General features: G+C 61.2%; 2 protein-coding genes across 6 annotated transcripts; one reads left to right on the forward strand and one right to left on the reverse strand.

The window, feature by feature from the left end:
* The first annotated feature begins 4,212 nt into the window (after positions 1-4,212).
* PPP1R14B (protein phosphatase 1 regulatory inhibitor subunit 14B) lies at positions 4,213-10,168 on the forward strand. The gene is made up of 4 exons (XM_038410248.2): positions 4,213-5,262; positions 8,556-8,639; positions 9,305-9,337; positions 9,783-10,168. Exons 1-4 carry the CDS (start codon positions 5,044-5,046, stop codon positions 9,849-9,851), a joined length of 405 nt encoding a protein of 134 aa, XP_038266176.1. The 5' UTR covers positions 4,213-5,043; the 3' UTR covers positions 9,852-10,168.
* Positions 10,169-11,991: 1,823 nt separating this feature from the next.
* On the reverse strand, positions 11,992-18,690 carry FKBP2 (FKBP prolyl isomerase 2). Of its 5 annotated transcripts, none has more exons than XM_038411777.2 (7): positions 18,477-18,641; positions 17,870-17,995; positions 16,741-16,909; positions 16,342-16,454; positions 13,111-13,157; positions 12,532-12,567; positions 11,992-12,205 (listed from the first exon to the last, which is right to left on the reverse strand). In XM_038411777.2, exons 1-7 carry the CDS (start codon positions 18,560-18,562, stop codon positions 12,144-12,146), a joined length of 639 nt encoding a protein of 212 aa, XP_038267705.2. In that variant the 5' UTR covers positions 18,563-18,641; the 3' UTR covers positions 11,992-12,143. The 5 variants fall into 5 exon arrangements, with proteins under 5 accessions (XP_038267705.2, XP_043374091.1, XP_043374090.1 ...); XM_043518156.1 differs by having other exon boundaries at positions 17,870-18,023; positions 18,477-18,581; XM_043518155.1 differs by lacking the exon at positions 17,870-17,995 and having other exon boundaries at positions 18,477-18,690.
* Between the last annotated feature and the right edge of the window lie 2,180 nt (positions 18,691-20,870).

The following is a 20,870-nucleotide window of genomic DNA, read 5'->3' on the forward strand; positions in this document are numbered from 1 at the left end:
CTGTATTTCTCCTCTTTCTCTTTCAGGGTCTCTAAACTCCACTGGGACACAGGCAGTGCTGGGCTGGGGAACTGAGCTGGAAGATGTTGACTACTGCCATCAACCAAGCCTTTGACCCAAGCCAGTTCCAGACCACTAAGCCCCCATATGAGCCAATATTGATTATGTGGGGAGAGCGGCCAGCACTGACTGCAAGAAGAGAGCGCCCTCTACTGGCCCGCCTGCCCTGCTGCCTGCAGCACAGCACCCCCCAGCACCAGATCAGGCAAGGGGATCCCAAGGAAGTTTCCAGCATGGCGAACAAAGGGGCATGGGGAGAGAACAGGATTCACCAGAGATGAGATCAGACCCAGGCAGCAGGGCCCCTGCCTCCATGCACCTGCCGCTGTCTTGGGACTCAGGGATGCTGTGGGGGAAATCTAGCCATCTAGTGCCTAGTGTGGGGAGCAGCAGGAGGGGGGCCTATTGCACACCTCTCTCTTACTGCCCACTCCAGCAATGCCTCACCTGCCCCCCTGCCCTGCAGTTTCCACAAATGGGCAATACTTTTCTGTCTGTACGGAGCCCCTTTGGGACTATTCCCCTCGCCAGGCCCGATCTGCCTCTGCTCCTTCCCCTGAGCCCCATGCCAGCCTTTCTGGGGAATAAATAATGGGGGGGAAGGGGGGAGAGGGCTGTGCCCTGAGGAACCTGGTGGGGGTGGAGCTGGGGAAATTTGCAATGAGAGCAAACAGGCTGTGGGGGTAGCTCTGGAACCAAGGGCAGCACCTGGGGCTGGGGCAGGGTGGGAGCCATGCGGGGTGGGGAGCACAGTACTGATGTAAGCTAAAGAGAGTATTTGGGTCTCAACTTACAAGGCATCTATCTGGATGCTCCTCTCTGCCTGCTACCCAGCCCTGTGCTTTGCTGGTGCCCCTCAGTTCTTTGCTATCCCAGGCCTAGGCTCCCCACCCCACCTCTGCCAGTGCCCCTCAATCCAGACTAGCAGCTCCACCCCTTCCATCTATGGGTGAATTCAATTTCCCTTTTGTCCTTGCTGCGACCATTCCACGAGTAGCCAGCAGGTGGCAGTGTCGGGCTGCAGCCCGCCGCACCCGCCTAGGGAACAACCTTTGTGTGCCAGAGTCTTTAAGTTCCTGAAACCCAGCCCTGGCCCCATGAATGGATCTGACCCCGTCGCAGGTGCTACGCGGCGCTTCCTGCACCCAAGGGCCCTACGTGCCACGGAACAGTGTGCACCGACCCTAGTGCGTACTCACAGGCTGTGGCAATGGGCTGCATGCAGCCCCAAACACCTGCCTGCTGCATAGGGACAGCCAATGGGAATAGTTTAGGTGGCACTGCCACTAATGCACGCATGCACAGAGGCTGCATCCATGTGCTGCACGGCCTCCCTGCCTGTTGCACAGCGGCAGTCCAATGGAATGGTGCATTGTTGCAGCGTTCTTTGGCTCTAAGCTGCATAGGAATAGTGCAAGGCTGCATTGACCCTAGTGCATGTTTATAGCTGCATCAATGTGCCCCCAAACTCTATGCTAGCTGCATGTGGTCACAGCATGGGAATGATGTAGGCTGCATGACTCCAATGCATGCATATAGGCTGCATTGCTGCTGCACACACCCTCCATGCTCATAGCCCCCCTGCATGTTGCCTGCGGATAGTGCATTGGACCACTGCAGGTTGCAATGACCCTAGTGCATGCCCACAGGCGGCATCCATGTGCTGCAGTCACCCCCCACACGTCCCTGTCTGTCCCATGGGGATAGTGCATGGGACTGGATTATGATACAGCTGCATGCACAGCACCCTACCACGGTGTGGATGCTGTGTGATGCAGATTGTGGGGTAGCACCCACCATCCCGAGCCATTACCATGGTGGCTGGGACATCTCTGGGGAGACATTGATTTTCAGGCCCCTGCTCCGTTCTACCCACTAGTCTCCCCTCCCTGAAACACAATAGAATTGAAGGGCTGCAAGGAGATACCCTCACTCCCCTCCCAGAGCCAAGAATAGAACCCAGGAGTCCTGGCTTCCAGCTCCCCACACTGGAGAATCCTCTGTAGAAGGATTGGGACCCCCCCGGGGGGGCATTTAACCGGTGCCCTTGCCCCAGCATGCTGAGCCCAAGGGCAGTGCCAGGGTGGTGCCCGGAGGGGTATGATCTGCATCATGCTGGGGGAGTGTGGTAGGAAGCATGGGGGGCAGCTAGCTGGAGGACTTGTGGGGACCACCCAAGGTGGTGCTAGCCACAGGAGTGCAAGTGGGGGCTCCCTTTGGCGGAGTCACTCCGGGGCTTGGGGGCGCAGGCACAGAGGGAGGCTCGGATCAGGCCGCGGAGGGTGTCACAGCCGGGCGCAGCTGCCGCGCTTGCTCCGGGGCCCTGGCCAGGCCAGGAAGCGTCTGAATCGCGGCTCTGTTACTCAGTCCCGGCCACGTGTTTCCCCGACGCCTTGGGCCAGGCAGGCCGCAGGGAGCCAGTTCTTAAAGGGACAGCGGCCGCCAGGTCCCCACCCCCCAGACCCCCACCCCGCAAATTCCCAGTGGGGTCAGGGTGTGTGTGAGCATGGACTGGCGCGGGGGAGATGGAACCTATTGAAGCCGCTGCTCCTGCTGCCCCTTTGTATCCAGTTATCCCCCAAGCCCCGCACCTCCTCTCCCCAGCAGCCTCCTCCCACCCCACTGAAACTTCTCTACCATCACCCCTCCTTCTGCTGACCCGCTCCTCCGCCCCCTGGACAGGTGGGGGGCTACACCCCAGCGTGGTTGCTAGCAAGCAGGAAAACATGCCCCAGCCCACCCTCCCTCCGTAGAGTTTTCCATGTGAGAAGGGGAATGTGAACCCTGGCCTCCAGGCCTTTCCATTCCACCCCTGTAACCCCCCCCCCCGCCGCCCTCTCCCCCATACCTCTAGCACTACTAACTTCTCTGCAGGGAGCATAATACTGGTCTGTACAGCCCCTGTGCCCCACCCCAGAGGTGGCACTAGCTGCAGCTCAGCAGGGGCAAAGGGATCCTTGCTCCTGCACCCCTCTCCAGGGACTGCTGCATCTCAGCACCAGGCAAGGGATCCCTGTATAAACAGCTCCATGCCCACCCCAGAGGTGGCTGCATCTCAGCACCAAGGGAGGGATGCTTGGGTTGGGTACACAGCCCCCCTGCCCCACCAGCATGAGGAGCCATCACTAGATTTCCCAGCCACTCAGCTCTCACTGTCTCTACCCTAGTCCCTCTCCAAATACCCCTCCCCATCCCCTATCCCCTTACAAACTGCAGCCTGAGCCAGATGGGAGGGGGGGTTCCTTCCTTGCTATCTCCCAGGCTGCCGGGAGCTGCTCCTCCCCAACCATCGCTGCTTTCCCACAGCAGAACAGGAAGGATGGAGACATAGGGACAGACATGAAGGGGGGCAGCTCGGCTGTCTGTGGGGACAGTCAAGTCTAGGGGAGGGGGAAGGCGGGTTGGACAAATTGACAGCCGCCCTCTGCTCCTTTGTTATGGACAGACAGAGAGACAGGCATGCCTCCTCCCCCCCCATTGTGAGACAGAAGGACAAATGGGCATGCCCTGGAGAGGCCAGAGACAGGCAAGATATGGTGGGGAAATTGGATGGGGGAATGGATGGACAAACGGGGGGGGGGGGAACCACCAAGAATAAACCCTGTGGTCTGGACACACAGCATGTGCAGGGGAAGGGCAGAATCCGCGCACCCCACAGCCCCCAGCTCTGTGACAGACAGGCAGAACCCCATGGGGAAGGAGCAAACAGCCCCTGGGTATGCGGGGGGGGGGAGTTTAGGGGAGGGACACCTCCGGGATGGACAGAGGAGGGGGGCAGAGAGACAGGCCGATCGACCTTGGGTTAGAGGGAGGGGTAGGACGAGCTCCCTGTCCCGTGGGGGAGGGTTGACGGAGGGACCGGGGCGGGGGGATAGACCCTGGATGGGACAGAAAGTCGCTGTGTTGGGGCCGAGCAGGCTGACCTCACTCCACCCCCTGCAGTTGGGTGGGGGGGATGACGGACAGACAGGCGGACACAGGAGGTGAGGGAGCGACGGACTGACAGACAGACCCTGCGGTGGGTGGCGGGGGCGCAGCCTGATCTCCCTTCCCATCTCGTGAGGACGGTGTTGACGGACAGAAGGACGGGGGGGTGGGGACGGACAGACAGACACGCGGCCCCTTTAAGGGGGCGGGGAGGGGGCGGGGGAGGGAGGCGAGGAGCGAGCGATAGCAGCAGCAGCGGGACAAAGGGGCCGTCGGGGGGAGCGGATCGGAACCGAACCGGAGCCGGGAGGAACCGGTACTGCGGCGGGCGCAAGTGAGTCCCGGAGGCCCCGGTACTAGCACCCAGGACAGCGCTGACCGGAGCAGGTCCTGGGGCTGGGAAGACCCGGTAGCGGCAGCACCGGGCGGATCCTGTACCAGCAGGAGACGGGGCTTTTCCATGTTCTGCTTCTGATCCCGGCCCGGAAACACCAGGGAGCGGATCCGGACCTAGTTCGGGCCCAGGCAGCAGCATGACCCGGTTCTGGTCGTACTAGGTTCTGGCAAGAAGCGAATTAGGGTCCGGAAGAAGGATCGGCCTCAGTTCGGTTTGCACGTGGTCCCGGAACAGGCAGGACGGATGTGTGTTTGGTCCTGATTCGGTGCAGACAAGAAGTGAATCGCGATCCAGCACTTAGTTCTAAGCTGAAGGCGGTTCTGGTTCCGGCCTCGTCCCGGTTCCGTGCCGTGGAAGGATCTGGCCAGACTGCACGTGGTCCTGGTCCCTTGGAGGCAGAACCCCGAGCCGGTAATAGCAGGCCCCGGTTCTGGTTCCCGCGAGGGCAGGGAGCGGACCTGGTTCCTTCCATCGCGGTACCGGCAGCTGAAGGCGGCGTCGGTTCTGGACCCACGCGGGCCGGGCTCTGGGCTGAGGCAGCATCCGCAGGATCCACCTAAGAGCCGCTCCCGGGATCAGGCGCCGGAGGTTCTGAGCCCACGTGGGCCCGGTTCGGGCGGCAGCCAGTTGTGACCCGGTTCGGGTCCCCGGTCCGGCGGATGGCAGCGCCTTGCAGCCCGGAGAGCGGCCGGGCGGGGGCCACAAGCCCCCGCGTGTATTTCCAGAGCCCCCCGGGGGAGCCGGGCCAGGAGGAGGAGGAGGGGCCGGGCCGGCGCCAGGGGAAGGTCACGGTGAAATACGATCGCAAGGAGCTTCGCAAGCGGCTCAACCTGGAGGAGTGGATCCTGGAGCAGCTCACGCAGCTGTACGACTGCCAGGTATCCCGCCCCCCCGGATCCTAGAACAGCCCCACATCTCTGCCTGCCAGGGACCCCGCCCCCCCCGGGTCCTAGAACAGCCCCACATCTCTGCCTGCCAGGTACCCCGCCCCCCCCGGGTCCTAGAACAGCCCCACATCTCTGCCTGCCAGGTACCCCGCCCCCCCCGGGTCCTAGAACAGCCCCACATCTCTGCCTGCCAGGGACCCCGCCCCCCCCGGGTCCTAGAACAGCCCCACATCTCTGCCTGCCAGGGACCCCGCCCCCCCCCGGGTCCTAGAACAGCCCCACATCTCTGCCTGCCAGGGACCCCGCCCCCCCCGGGTCCTAGAACAGCCCCACATCTCTGCCTGCCAGGGACCCCGCCCCCCCCCGGGTCCTAGAACAGCCCCACATCTCTGCCTGCCAGGTACCCCGCCCCCCCCCGGGTCCTAGAACAGCCCCACATCTCTGCCTGCCAGGTACCCCGCCCCCCCCGGGTCCTAGAACAGCCCCACTTCTCTGCCTGCCAGGTACCCCGCCCCCCCCGGGTCCTAGAACAGCCCCACATCTCTGCCTGCCCGGGACCCCGCCCCCCCCGGGTCCTAGAACAGCCCCACATCTCTGCCTGCCAGGGACCCCGCCCCCCCCCGGGTCCTAGAACAGCCCCACATCTCTGCCTGCCAGGGACCCCGCCCCCCCCCGGGTCCTAGAACAGCCCCACATCTCTGCCTGCCAGGGACCCCGCCCCCCCCCGGGTCCTAGAACAGCCCCACATCTCTGCCTGCCAGGGACCCCGCCCCCCCCCGGGTCCTAGAACAGCCCCACATCTCTGCCTGCCAGGGACCCCGCCCCCCCCCGGGTCCTAGAACAGCCCCACATCTCTGCCTGCCAGGGACCCCGCCCCCCCCCGGGTCCTAGAACAGCCCCACATCTCTGCCTGCCAGGGACCCCGCCCCCCCCCCGGGTCCTAGAACAGCCCCACATCTCTGCCTGCCAGGGACCCCCCCCCCCCCCGGGTCCTAGAACAGCCCCACATCTCTGCCTGCCAGGGACCCCGCCCCCCCCCGGGTCCTAGAACAGCCCCACATCTCTGCCTGCCAGGGACCCCGCCCCCCCCCCGGGTCCTAGAACAGCCCCACATCTCTGCCTGCCAGGGACCCCGCCCCCCCCGGGTCCTAGAACAGCCCCACATCTCTGCCTGCCAGGGACCCCGCCCCCCCCCGGGTCCTAGAACAGCCCCACATCTCTGCCTGCCAGGGACCCCGCCCCCCCCCGGGTCCTAGAACAGCCCCACATCTCTGCCTGCCAGGTACCCCGCCCCCCCCGGGTCCTAGAACAGCCCCACATCTCTGCCTGCCAGGTACCCCGCCCCCCCCGGGTCCTAGAACAGCCCCACATCTCTGCCTGCCAGGGACCCCGCCCCCCCCGGGTCCTAGAACAGCCCCACATCTCTGCCTGCCAGGGACCCCGCCCCCCCCCGGGTCCTAGAACAGCCCCACATCTCTGCCTGCCAGGGACCCCGCCCCCCCCCGGGTCCTAGAACAGCCCCACATCTCTGCCTGCCAGGGACCCCGCCCCCCCCCGGGTCCTAGAACAGCCCCACATCTCTGCCTGCCAGGGACCCCGCCCCCCCCCGGGTCCTAGAACAGCCCCACATCTCTGCCTGCCAGGGACCCCGCCCCCCCCCGGGTCCTAGAACAGCCCCACATCTCTGCCTGCCAGGGACCCCGCCCCCCCCCGGGTCCTAGAACAGCCCCACATCTCTGCCTGCCAGGGACCCCGCCCCCCCCCCCGGGTCCTAGAACAGCCCCACATCTCTGCCTGCCAGGGACCCCCGAGCCCCCAACTTCCCTATCACCCCCCCACAGCCAAACTAGGGGAGTCCCCTCCCCCATTCGCCCAGGGACACCCCTTCCAGTCCCCAAAACCCGGGGCTCGCCCGGTCACGTGATGGTGACCCCGGCTGGGAGCCGCCATCCCGCTCCGACCTTCACCCCGCGCGCCAGGCCTCCCCCAGATTCGCTCTGGAGCCGGTGGATTTGGGGGTCGGGTTGGACAGCTGCTACCCCCCCCCCCGATTCGGGCGGGACGGGGTCCTCCAACTTCCCCCAAGTTTCTCACGCTGCTTAGTTCCGAGGAGGAGGAGGACTTGCGGCACCTTAGAGACTAACGCCTTTAGTCCGTGCGGATACAGAGGAACGCGGCGGGCAGGGCACTGAATTGAGCCGGACGGCGTGGAAATCTAGTAAATGCGTTAGTCTCCAAGGTGCCCCAAGTCCTCCCTTCCTTTCTGCGAATACAGACTAACGCGGCCGCCGCTCTGCTCTGAAAGCAGCTCGTCCCGAGGGTTTCCTTTCCAGGCTGTAACCGCTTTAAAGTCTCCGGGGGGCAAACAGGCAGCCTGGCAGCCCTGCCCCCGTTTCCAGAGTCAGTGGGGCTGGATGGAATCTAAACAGTTAATTCCTAAATTGCCCGGGGGGGGGGGGATTACCCCGCCCGTTTGCCTCTGCCCTCTTTGGGGAGGGGTCCAGGGCGTTTGGGAAGAGTTGGGGGAGGGTTGCTGGAATTAATCAGGTTTTGATGTTGGTGGGGGACTCCCCCCCACGGGGGGCACAGGCTAGTGTATGTGGACGCTCCCCCCCCAAGAAAAGGCGGTGGGGGGAGGGCGGCCTGACTCTCCCCCGGATTCCCGCTGACTTGCTTCCTGTTTCCAAAATCTCCGGGGGGATTTCGGTGACTCCCGCTTGCAGACAGCGCTGGGGGGAGGGGCGCACGCAGGGATCCCTCCCAAGGGCTGAGATGCAGCCACCTCTGGGTGGAGGTGCAGGTGCCAGGGCTGTTTATCCAGGGCCACATGCGCCATATGGAGCTTGTCTCTGAGATGGCTAATGGGGCTGCTTGAAGGGCTGCAATCTATTGTTCAGACTGGTGTCTGCCGTGCCCCTCCGTGGGGGGAGGGCCCAGCTTCTCAATGTAATTAGCCAGGGAGCTGATTAGTCGGGGTTCTTTTGCCGAGGAGCGGAGGTCTCAGCCTGGCTTCTGGAGTGGAGGGTGACCTGATTAGGCCGCTTCTGTTGTGCTGCTAAAACTCTTCCAACTGCTAACCCATCCCTCCCCCCCTCTCCCAGTCTGGTTTAGTGTGGGCGGGGGGAGCTGGGTGATGGGGGTAGGTGTGACTGCTCCCAGCATGCAGGGCTCAGTCTCAGTCCAAAGTGGGGGTTGGCCTGTTCTTTACTGGGGGGGGAGAGGTAACTAGTTGGGCGGCTACCCCAGTGCACTAACCCCCCATATCATTTCCACCCCTTCCCCAGGAGGAGGAGATCCCAGAGCTGGAGATCGATGTAGATGAGCTGCTGGACATGGGCAGCGATGATGCCCGGGGAGCCAGGGTGAAGGTAGGGGGTGCAGCAGGGTCCCCCTGCCAGTAGACACGCTGTCATTCCCATGGGGCTCAGCTGGTAGTCCTGGGGGTTGGGGGGGGAGTGCAGGGTGGCACTGGGACTAGTGAGGTGCCTAGGATGGTGGCAGGGGGTTGATGGAGTGCCAGGCTAGAGAGGAAGGATTGGGGCAGCAAAGCACCACACTGTAGGGGATGGTAGCCAGCCTGGCGGGGGGTAGAATCTGGGGCAGCACTGACCTGGCTGCAGGGAGGGGCCTGTAGTAGCCACCCATGGGATGGGGTTTCATACCACCTTGTTGAGGTGAGGGGGAATGTGGCCTAGGAGGGGAGGGATTGGGATACAGGGCTGGGGATCATGCAGCCTGAGGGGGTGGGGTCCCTGAGGGACAGGGTGGTGGTAGGGTCTTGGAAGCCATGGGGCAGGGAGCTGGCAGGGGAGGAAGCAGGGCTGGGAGCTACAAGGAAGGGGGATATAAGGTGAGGAGCTGAGGTAGGAGATCCTGGTGTGAACCATGGGGCAGGGATGCGGGGGGGGGGGGGGGCAGAATATCTGCACTGCAAGAACTGTTATGTTGGCGGTGGCAACTGGACCTGGAGGTGGATCTGGGCCATGGGAGGCTCCCCTCTCAGCCCTGACCCCCTTCTCTTTTCCTTCCCCAGGAGCTCCTGGTTGACTGTTACAAGCCCACAGAGGTGAGTGACAGGTCCCCTCCATCTCACACAGGAGCCAGAAACACTGGGACCCACCCCCTGGACAGTGGGAGGGGAGGTGGATGGCTCTGGGCCCCCCCAGCAGTTGTTGTGATCAGTCTCCAGGCGGGGGAAGGGGGGGGTCAGCAGCTGCTATTCCCTCTCTAGTTCCCCCCTGCACACCTGTCATTTTGGAGTGTGGGCTTCCTCTCCAGAGCTGGTTTCTGGGGCCCTCTGAAACCTACCGCTGGGTGGGGCTGTATCCTTAGAGGATCCTGGGCAGCTGGGGGAAGGAACCAGTCTGGGAGGGGGTGGGGCTGTCTATGAAGGGGAGCAGGGTCTAGTGGGTTAGGGCAGGGTGGGTGGAAGTCCTCCAGCACTCTATCAGAAAGGAAAAGGGCATTCCCCTCCTGCCCCCTGTAACCCTTCTCCTCTTCCTCCCCGCCAGGCTTTCGTGGGGGACCTGCTCGACAAGATCCGCGGCATGCAGAAGCTCAGCACCCCCCAGAAGAAATGATCCCCCCCACATCTTCAGACCCACCTCCCCCAGCTGAAGGGGTGGGGAAAGCAACCCATGGCACCAGGCTGGGGTGGGGGAATCCCCTCTCTAAAGTTGGAGGGCATAGAGGGAGGGGGCCCCCCTCCTTAACCTCCCCAGCGCATTGATAATCACTAGCCAGCTGGACAGCTCCTTAGCAATACCCCCATGTGAGCCCCCTCTTTTTTGGTAGCTGGGGGCCCTAAGGGGGTTATTTTTTTTTTAAGGATTTTTTAATTATTACATGAATTTTCTGTTGTGTTTTTATATGAATTTAATAAAAGAGTTTGAGAGTTGGGGGGGCTGCTGTTCTGCATGGGGGGGCTGGAGTGGGGGTTACCGGTGGAGGGGGGCAAGGTGAGTGGTTTGGGTGTACAGGACCAATGGGGGAAACTGCTGCAGGCAGGTTGGGCGTGGGACCCATTGGTATAAGGGAGCACTGGTGCATGTGTGGGGGACATGAAGGGCATGATGTGGGATGGGAATCAGCAGGGCTTCCATCTTGGGGTGACTGCACCCCCTTTCCCAAGCATCATTTGATGGGAGCAGGGGGACTGTGGGCAGATACCCACATCTGAAGAAGGGAATGGGGGGGCAGGTCCAGACTGGGCCCCATTTTCCCAGCAGGGGTGGTGGGATCCCTAGCAGGGTAACACGGTGTTGCTGCCAGCAGGTCCAGCCAAGATGCTAATTGGTGCTAAGGGGGAGTGGGGGTCATCAGTGCTAAGGGATGCCCTCAGCATCTGCAAATCACCTGGGAAAAACAGGCAGAGGAAGGGCCAACTGAGCCCCACCCAGGGGCTTGGCCAAGGAGTAGGGTGCCCAGCACCAGCCAATGGTACTACCTCGCACCCCCAGAGCGGGCCTTCTCCTTCCCTGCACACAGCCACTGCCAGTTCTGCACTCCCCAGGCCCTCCCTCCCGTGGGAGGCAGCTGCTGTGGCAACCAGGTGGCAAGGGGGGTCCCAGCCCTAGCAACAGGTTGGCTGAGCTCAGGGGGGGCTCCCTGGCCCTGTGACGTCCATGCCCCAGGAGGCCAATTAGGCCCCATCCAGGCCAGCCTGAGTGCCTCCCCTCCCCCTCTCGTGGCAGAGCTGAGCTCAGCGCGGAAAGAATGTCCCTGGCTCCTGGAACAAATCGGGCGGCAGCCGCACTTCGTGCTTCCGGCCTGAGGTCACCGGGCGGCTGGGAGTGGGCAGGACAGGGCTGGGGCCAGCACCCCACTGTGGTAGGGACGAGTGTGCTGGCAGCCTCCACTCCACCGCACCCTAACCCGGCTCCCTGCCCTCCAGCAGCAACCCAGCTGGCTCCCCGATCCACCCTGCTGAGTAATGGAGGATGGGGCTGACCAGATGGGCCTGGCACTGCCCCTCCCTCCTCTCCTTGGGCAATCCACCCCACGTCGACCAGTGCTCCTCAGTCCTGCAACCCCCCACGACCCCAGCTCTGCCAGTGCCCCTCGCTCCCGACCTGCAGCCCCTGCTATCCACCCCATGTCCCTCTCCAGCCCCAGCTGTGCCAGTGCCCCTCACTCCAGACCCACAGGCCCTGCTCTCCAGTCCCGGGGCCCTCGGGAGCACAGGGTGTGGCTGCTCTGTCACAGGGTGGAACTGGGAGCAGGCTGAGTCACTGCTGCTGGTTACCACTGCTGCCCGATCTGCCTTTGAAGCTGGCCTGTGGCGGGTCAAGGCCTGCCCCCAGCTCAGCTCCAAGCCAATGCCCCCTGGGAGCCACTGCCCATGCCCAAGGCCTCCCTTCTGCCCTGCCCATGCTGCCCCAGGCACAGCTCCGCCCCAGAGTGAGTGGCCCCTCCCGTCTGCCTGGGAGAGCGGGTCACAGGCAGAGGGGCTGCCAGCTCTTGCCAGGCACCTGGTGCCACCATGTGGCGAAGGCAGGCAGTGGTGCTCCATGGCAGGACGGCTCACGAGCACCTACCTGGAGGCAGGGGAGAACCCAGAAACCTGGACTCCCTGCTCTGACAAGCCCCCTCTTCTCTCCGAGATTGCACCCAGAAGCCCCAGCTCTCCATTTCCTTTGCTCTGGGCTTGCACTACCCCTGCACCATTGTCCAGAGACCCCCTTCCTTCCCTGCACGCACTCCCCTCACACACTGGGCAGCTCCAGTCTGTGCTTTTATTTTTGATCTTCCAGGATTTTTTTTTTGAACACCCCTCTGCCCCCATGTGACTGTGTGCACACACCATCTTTCCCCCCACCAAGCCCAGGCCCCCCAGCCCTCTTCCCCACCCACCCACAGCCAACGCTGCCTGCCTACAGCTCCGGTCGCCGCTCAATCTTCAGCAGCTCCACCTCGAAGATCAGTGTTGCACCACCTGGAGGGGGGCAGGGCAAAGTCAGGGGGGGCATCATGCAATCCTGCCCCACTCCTCCCCCACCCAGGCAGGAACCCCCCAGCCATTCTGCACAGCAGGGACCCTATGTCGCTGTGGGGGAGGGGAGCAGGGGAGGCAGGGAGGACCTCACTGCCTGATGGCCAGATAGGGGCCCTGCTGCCTGGGGGGCAATAGGGGAGGGATTGCCCTAGTGAGAGACTGGAGGGAGGCTGTGGAGACCTGAGGGGCTGGCAGTTCACACAGATGGCACCACTGCCCCGAGGGACAGGCAGGGACCAAGCACATGGGGGGCACAGTGGCCTTACCTGGGATCTTGGGTGGAGCCCCTCGGTCCCCGTAGCCTTGGGAGGAAACAGAGAAAAATTAAAGCAAGGAACTGACACCCCCTCACAGCCCAATGCGGAGGTGGGGGGATGGGATGGGGGACAGATACACAACTCCTCCTGGGGGAGGAGAGGGTTCGGGCAGGGGCTGAGCAATCGGAAAGAGGCCAGACTGGCACAAAGAGCACCCTCCCCTAAATGTCAGTGTCTTTTGGGCACCCAAAGCAGTGCCCCTCCTTCCCCCCCCACCTGCTTTCCCACAGGGGACTGGCCTAGGAGTGAACATCCTGATGCCTCTCAGTCCTGACCCACAGCCCCCTGCTATCCCAGCCCCAGGCTCCCACCTCTACTGATGACCCTCAATTCCCACCCACAGCCCCCTCTAGTGGTGCTTCTGGGCAAGTAACTTTAGCAAGACATGGAAACTGGAGAGAGATCCAACAGTCTGATCATTGGTCACTGCCTGCTAGGACTGGATCGGAGCTGGCATCCCTTAGAGGAGAAAGGCCTTGTACCCCACTCCCCCTGCAGAGCGGGTCAGTCCAATCCCTGGCTACCTACCCAGCTCGGAGGGAATCACCAATTTCCTCTTCTCACCCTCGCACATCCTGAAAGGAGACAGCAGTGAGACTTGCTGAGTCAACAGCGCCAGACCTCTCCATCAGACCCCCCACGCTCCCCACCACAAAGCTCCTTTAAGGAAGCAAAGACAGGATCATATGCTTATTGTAGCCCAACTGCAGCAAATATCACCCCTGCAGCTTCCCTGTTACGCCACCACTCAGAGCCCTCTCCTGGGGCAAAAAGCTAAGGCTGGAAGGCAGAAGTCCTGGGTTCTACCCCCAGCTCTGGGAGGGGAGTGGGGCTCTATGGGCTAGAGTAAGCTGTGGGTTAGGATTAGGGTTAGGGTTAGAGTCAGGACTCCTGGGGGAGGGGAATGGGTCTCAGGGGCTAGAGCAGGGGGCTGGGAGGCAGGACTCCTGAATTCCACTCTTGGTCCTGCCACTGACTCACTCTATGGATCTTGGGGAAGTCACCCCCACACCCCTCTCTGCCATCAGTAAAATGGCAGATAACTCCAGTTCACAATGGCAAAGAGCTCAGGGCACCTCTGCCGCTGATCGTCTGTGCAGGTAAAATGAATCATGGGCAAGTTCATGGGAGAGTCGATATTGCCCAGCTTTCTAATGTCTGAGGCCAAAATTGTCAATGGACTATCTACCTTCAACTGCATGTGACAGCTAGAAATCCCCCACTGGCACAGACAGCTGGCTAAACCCAGTAACACAAATAGCAGGTATTTAACAAAATGAATGTATTGCACATACTGAAATGTGGCAGAGTTCAACTACCTCCATTGTATCTCAATCAATAAGGGCCTCGTGGGAATCTGAAGGTGAAGGGGCTCAAAGCCTGCTGCTGATCCAGGGAAGGTGTATGCTGTAATGGCTGCATTTGGACCTCTAAACCCAGGAATCAGAGTTTGAGTATCAGTGGGATTGCCAGACTCATCTTTCCCAAGGGCTGCAGTGGATTCTCTATCATGGCAATTGTTAAATCAAGATGGGATGTTCTTCTAACAGGTCTGCTCTAGTTCAGCCAGAATGAGTCCAATGGCCTGGGACAGGAGGTCTGGCCAGATCGTCACTGTGGGCTCTTCTGGCCTTGGGATGGATGAGTGCGCAGGAAAGACTCAGTTCTAGACCTATCTTCTGTACTGCTCTGGTCCCTATCCCCACTGGGTCTGGGCACCTCAATCTTTAGCACAAGTCTGAGGCTGGGCAGAGCTATTATCCCCACCTGCAGATGGAGAAACCGAGTGACCTGCCCATGCAGCGAATGGAACCAGGGCTTCCAGAGCCCTAGGCTAGGGCCCTGTTTGTCTTACAGTAGCACCTAGGAGCCAGCCCCATTCTGAGAACTAGCGATCTAAGCAGCTCTAACCACTGTACCACCCTCCCCCCCCATTGGGGATCACTTTTGGGGCAGCTGACCACCCCTGGCAGGTTTGGAATCCCTCCCAACCCTGTTGCTTGACCCAGGGTGGCTTACATGCATGAGAATCCATTTTCTGCTTGCTACACCCTCTCAGTCAGCTCTTGGTTATAAGCTCATCCACCCCGTGAACCACTATTGGCTCCAAAAGCAAACAGGGCAGCCCAAACCAAAACGACAAGAGGCTTAAAAACCAAGATTGGTTGAGAAGCATAGGAGACAGTCATAGTGGGGAAGACAGTAGTGTCAGAAGAGCTGCTGCTCATTGGGCTATGTGGTGTATCCGCCCCCCATGGGGGAAAAAAAAAAATCCAGGTATCCACCTGTAACCACTGCTAGGGATGGAATAGCATGTGGTACTAGCTTGGCTATGGCCACTGACAGTTGAATAACTGAATATTATGCCATGCTGCTCCAGTTAAGTGTGTCTAGAGGTTAGAACAGAAAGGGCTGTTCTAACCCAGGACTCCTGGGTTCTATTCCCAGTTCTAGAAGGGGAGTGGGGTCTAGTGGGTTAGAGCAGCGGAGGCTGGAAGCCAAGACTCCTGTTTTGTCTATAGCTCTGCCGCTGACCCAGAGTAGGACTAGGCAGCATCCAGTTTCAAAGAGAAGAAGCTGTTAATCTCTTTGCTGTGAAGTCACACAGAATGGACAGCCACAGTGATCGATGGCTGGCTGGCAGCATCAGGAAGATCACTGCCAACGGGACAGGTGGAGTGAAGTCTGAATTAAGGATCAGGAGGCATGTGGAGAGTGTGGGAATTGTGGTCATATCCGTATGAACCATAGGCGTGACTCAGTTTCCCCACCCATTTGGGATTGCCACCCCCTGGTGGGAAGGGGTTACTTTCCCCTCTAGCACAGGGGAGAAGGGATAGCTGCTAGTCTCTTTAGCTGGGGGCTGATGCATCAAGAATTGTCCCTAGGCAGGGAGCCCTGGAGAAACACTGAGAGTCCTGCTGGCAGGCCACAACTGCCAGCCAAGGGAGAAGGAGACCCAGACACAACAGGGCTGCACCTGGGCACCAAGAGGCTGAGGTCACTGATCTGATTTCAACTGCTAGTACTCAGTGTAGGGAGACAGAGGGACTCCAGGCTTTGGACCAGAGTGGCAGGTGATGCTGCCAGCATGGACTCAGATTTCAGCTTTGTTTTCCATTCTAAGATGGCCCCGTTAATGATGGAGGCCAAGTGTCTAATAAACACCCGCCTGTTTTGGAAAGGCTGCGCCAGCTCGCTGCAAATCCCTGTTGGTTGCATCACGCCCTGAAGGGATGAAGTGTCTACTAGGCACTAGCTGGGGAGCCACAGAGAAAGAGGTGGTGCTGGAGCCCGAGGGCCCCAGCTCAGAGCGGTGGGTTTCACCCTTTGCCAAAGGGGGTGGTTCTAGGCTGTAGCACAATGCAGGGGATGCTCCAAGATTGTACAAAGGCTGGGGCATGGATCACTCTGCACATCCATGCCAAGGCTCAGAACAGGAGCTGTTTCCCACTCCCGCTGGTCAAGTAGGAGCTGGGGGGGAGGGCAGGGCTGCAGCCGATCCTGACTGTGCAGTGCCTGGGACAGCGGAGGGTCCTCAGCAGCTATTGTAATAAACGTGATTAGCACCAGAGAAGTGGAAGGCCAAGTGACGTATGGAGAGAGGCTAAAGGGGACTGTGCCACGTGCCCCACCACGAGCTGGATGCCTGGGTCTCTCACTCTGTGATTCCAGCCACAGTTTGAGCTGAGGCCAGCTCAATGTGCGGGGACTGCTCTCTGAACATGCCCTCCCCCAACTTGCAGGGCAGGACTTTACCCAAGCAGGCCTTGGTCCCAGCCTTTGATGACTTGGCCCGTCCCCAGCGAGAAGATGAAGGGCTGGTCACGTGGGATGCTGCTGTCAAACTCGGTCCCATCTTCTAGCTTGCCCTGTGGGAAAGAAGGGGGTGAGATGGAGGGGCCTGCCCCCAGCCAGACACTCTCATCTTGCAACACACAAACATTGCCCCAGGACCTACTGGCAAATATTTGTGCCCTTCCTTTCCCCTGCACTAATGGCGAACCAGGGACATTGGCTGGCTAGGTCTCTCCTTGGCCCCAGAACCTCGGGCTAACTGGTGCCTCCCATGCCTGCTGGCATACAGACCCCCTGACCCTAGCTGGTTGGCACTCCCCCCTTCCACACACCCCTTCCCTACCATGGGGCAGTACTCACGGTGTAATGCATGTGCAGCACATCTCCCTTGCGGGATTTGATGGGGCAGTTCTCCACCCGCTTCTTGACACCAATCTGCAGCTTTCTCTTGCCCTCAGTGCCCAACGCTGGCTGGCAAAGCGCCCACAGGCAGAGCGTGAGCAGCGCTGTGGCCTGGTTCAACTGCATACTGGAAGGACATGCAAACAGAACCTAGATAGTGGGGGTAAACCAAGAGACTTGCCCTCAATCCCAGACAGTGTGTCCCCCCCCGCTGAGCTGGATTGGAGCCAGCCCCTCTAAAGAGGAAAGTCCCCATATCCTATTCCCTCCCCCTGGGCCAATCAGTACCCTTGCCCTGGGACCAATTCAGAGCCAGCATCCCCTAGAGAGGAAGGTGCCGTTATCCCATGCCCTGGGCCTGAACCAATCCTCTGCACACCCCATGCCCCCTCCCCCCCACTGAAACACACAGTGACATGCTGTAAATATTTTAAGCCCTCCACTGGTCCTTCATACTGCTACCCACCCCTCCAGATCCTACCCTAGGCATGCAGCGGTGCGTTATCCATTCGTCCGGATCCCACCCCATCCCGGCCAGGGAGTCTCTGGATGCCCCACTTACCTGTCCTCCAGCTGAAGGAGCCTCTCCTCCTCTCCCTTCCCTAGTAGCACCACTGCCCTCTGGTGTGCCAGCCAGAGAATCTTGTGGACGATGGGGTCTCCCTAAGTCCACCAAGTCTCCCCATCTGCACCCCCTATTCTAGCTCTCCTCAATGTGATTTCCCCATCTGTATCCCCATTCCCACTCCCTAGTGTGCCTCAGTGGGGTCTCCGTACCTGTGCCCCCCATTCCCATCCACCCAATGCGCATCAGGGGCGTCTCCCTACCTGTGCCCCCCATTCCCACCCCCCAGTGATATCTGCTCCCCTAACAGTGTGTGTTTGCAGTTCCCCCAGTATCAGGCCCCATGTGATGCACACTGCCTTTGCCCACTTAGGGTGCTTCATGCCTCCCCTCTCCCTGCCCAACTCTTCTGTCCCCCGTTTTCTGGAGGGTCCACATCCGTGCCTCCCCTTGGTTCTCCTCGCCCTTTGTAGCCTCCCAGGCCCAGACCCACATCTCCCCAACTCCTGCAGGGTCCCTCACCTTGTGCACCCAGATGTCCCCAGGCCCCCCTGCAGGAGCTGGCTTCTCCCTGGGGATCCACACTTGGTCAGGATCTGTGGGGCTCTCCCCTCTTCCACCACGGGTTCCCCTCGATGCCCACCTGCCCTCAGTCGCTGGGGAGCCCTTGATATGCCTGCGGGGCACCCAAACCTCAACAGGGCCCTGCCCCCCTGCCCGGGACCCCTGCCTCCACTCCCTATGGATCCAGATCGCCTCTCCCTGGCCACCCCCCACTGGGACCCTCTGCGGCCCTTTCCTCAGGGGTAGATCCCGCTTGGGCCCCACTTGCCTCACAGACTCCTGGCTCCCCCCAGCCCCCAGGGCAGCCCCCCTCAATCCGCCGTGAAGCTGGGAGTCCCCTGTCACTGCACTCCCAGACTCCTGGGACCCCCCAGCCCCTAGCTCAGCCCCCCTCAATCCGCCGTGACCCTGGGAGTCCCCCCTCACTGCACCCCCATGACCTGGGCCTTCCCTCTCCGAGCCCCTCGCCCCTCTCGCTGGACCCCAGCTCCCTTGGGGCTCCACGTCCCCTGCTGGGGCCCCCCGCCCCTGGGCTCCCTCAGGCCCCCCCATGCCCCGCTCTCACCTCCTCGCCAGACCCTGCTCCAAACCCCTCTGCGCAGCCACCGGCAGCTCCCACTTCCTGATTGGCCAGCCCGCCATCTTCCTCATCACGTGAACAGCGCAGCTCCGTGTCACGTGACCAGGGGCAAGCGCACTTCCGGTCTGGCTGCTGGCGGCGCAAAATGGCGTCCATGGGGGGGCGGGTGCTTTCTGCTATGGGCGGGATTCACCCCTCAGGGACACGCTCTGTGACCTCAGATAACCTTATATGGCCCTTTGACCCTCTGTGACCCCTGACCCCATGTGACCCCCCCCGTGCCCACCTCTGACCCCAGGACCCCGATGGCTCATGGCGACCCCCTGCCCTCCCAGCCCTAGAGCTCCCCCACTAACCCCATGCCCCTGCCTTGGCCCAGCCCTTCCCCCGCTCTGCACCCCCCTCTCTAGTGACCCCTGGCATCCATCAGTATCTCCCAGGATCTGCCCCGGCTCCTGCGACCCCCCAAGACCCCCTTCCTCACCCCCTCACCCCACACACTTGGGGCTCTCCCTGTCAGTCTGTCCCAGGGCCAGAGGAGAGATGGCACCTTCCCCACATGGCCATGCCCATTATGCCCACTAGGGGGTGCCACTGCCCCATGACAGCGCTGGAGGGAGCAGGCTTGGTGGGAGGGGAGGGTTCCCCCCCTTTTTCTTTTCCTTTCCTTTTCTAGTGCCAAGTGCCCACCTGGCTTGCTAGTTGTATAGGTGTGACAGGACCTCATGCTTCTCCTGCCTCGGGGAGTCTGTTGGCACCATTCACTCAGTGCCCAGGGCGGCAGTGGGGGGTGGTTGACTGGGGTGGTAAGAGGATGGCAAGAGGTTTATGGAGGGAGTCCCATTATTGCCCTGAGAGGTCCCTGATGCAAAGGGGTTATCATCATCCAGCTCTGTCCCTGACATCGTTGGGGCCTGCAGGGCTGTGCCAGTCCCTCCTGGAATCCCAGGGGCATTTCGCCAGAAGATGGGGTGATTAGATGAGATCTGAGGTCTCCTGCCATGGCTATGTGCCAGTTGCAAACTAGGGTGGTGGTAATTATAGCTGATGTAAGCCAAACACAACCCTCCCCTGGCCCTGGGTATTGCTGGAGACCATAATGTCTGGGCTGCACCACCGCCAACCTGAATTCAGACCCTGGCATCCAGGTCATGATACCCCTGTCCTGGCTTTGGGGCATCCAAGCCATGACACCATCCTGCCTTTGGACCCTGGCATCTGAGTCATGACACCTCTGTCCCGGCTTTGGACACTGCTGCTTTGGCTTGAGACCTCTTCCATTTGCCAAGGGCTGTTGCCCCAGCCCCCTTTGTTTCTGATCCCAAGGCTCTCGAGCCGTGTCCCCCTCATTCATGGATCTTGCCTCAGGAGGCAAGTGATGTGTAGGTTGGGGAGCCCAGGGTGGGGTTAGCAGGGGGCTGTGAGTCAGGATCAAGGGGCACGAGCAGAGTTGCGTGGCGGGGCAGGGCTGGGTTAGCAAGGGGCTGTAGGTCAGGATTGATAAACACTGGCACAGCTGGGGTGGAGGGTAGCCCTCTATTTCTGTGCCCTGCCAGCTGCATGGCACCCCTGCTTGCCCAGCATGGAGTACAATCTGCAGTAGTGCCAGTGCCTAGGCCCTGGCTCATTTTCCCACTGGCCTTGGCCAGGGGCTGGGGGGTTGTGTCTCAGGGGCATAAGAGGGGGCTGCCTGGGGAGCCAGCCAAGCCCCCCACGGGACTCTCCAAATATTGACTTTCCTTTTGGCTCTGATTGGGACCAAAGTGCGGCCAGAATGGAAATCAGCTGGGCAGGAGCCATGGGGGGAAAGCCCAGTGCCTAGCAGTGTTCAACCTCTTCCAGAGCCCTGGATAGAACCCAGGAATCCTGGGTCCCCAACCACGAGACTCTGCTCCCCTCCCAGAGCCAGGATAAAATTCAGGAGTCCTGGCTCCCAGTCCACCCCCAATGGGGCACAGTGCCATCTCTCTCTGCCCTCTTGCTCATGGGATGCTGGGAGGGCTGGGAGATGTTTATATCTCAGGTTGCACTTAGTGCGTCTGGGGTCAAAGTTGCCCCTCCACCTCTCCCCCTGCCATTTCCTGGAGCTTCTGGGTGGGGACAAAGTCTGGAGGCAGCGGGTGCAGGACAAACAAGTGGGTGCAGGACAAACAAGCAGTCCTGCCTCCCCAGCTCCCTGCATCTGCCTCACACCTTCCCATCCTGCCTTGGGACTCTGGCGTCCGGGCTGCCCTGCCCCCAGTCTGGCTTGAGGCCCATGTCAGGGCAACAGCACCCCTCCAGCCTGGTGTGAGACCCTGGCATCCAGGACCCTGCCCCCTGCCTGGCTTGGGACCTGGCATCCAGGCTGCACTGTTTCTGGAGTCAGACCCCACCTGT

The sequence above is a fragment of the Dermochelys coriacea genome, chromosome 7, assembly GCF_009764565.3.
Source record: "Dermochelys coriacea isolate rDerCor1 chromosome 7, rDerCor1.pri.v4, whole genome shotgun sequence".
Taxonomy (NCBI): domain Eukaryota; kingdom Metazoa; phylum Chordata; order Testudines; family Dermochelyidae; genus Dermochelys; species Dermochelys coriacea.

Excerpts from the sequence above, each read along its gene's own strand:
- PPP1R14B (XM_038410248.2), top strand. The coding sequence starts at position 5,044 with ATGGCAGCGCCTTGCAGCCCGGAGAGCGGCCGGGCGGGGGCCACAAGC. Across the intron at positions 8,640-9,304 it reads CCCGGGGAGCCAGGGTGAAG|GAGCTCCTGGTTGACTGTTA; the intron begins GTAGGGGGTGCA and ends TTCCTTCCCCAG. Across the intron at positions 9,338-9,782 it reads ACTGTTACAAGCCCACAGAG|GCTTTCGTGGGGGACCTGCT; the intron begins GTGAGTGACAGG and ends CCTCCCCGCCAG.
- FKBP2 (XM_038411777.2), bottom strand. The coding sequence starts at position 18,562 with ATGAGGAAGATGGCGGGCTGGCCAATCAGGAAGTGGGAGCTGCCGGTG. Across the intron at positions 17,996-18,476 it reads GAGCAGGGTCTGGCGAGGAG|GGCAGGTGGGCATCGAGGGG; the intron begins GTGAGAGCGGGG and ends CCAGCGACTGAG. Across the intron at positions 12,206-12,531 it reads GGCTCCACCCAAGATCCCAG|GTGGTGCAACACTGATCTTC; the intron begins GTAAGGCCACTG and ends GCCCCCCTCCAG.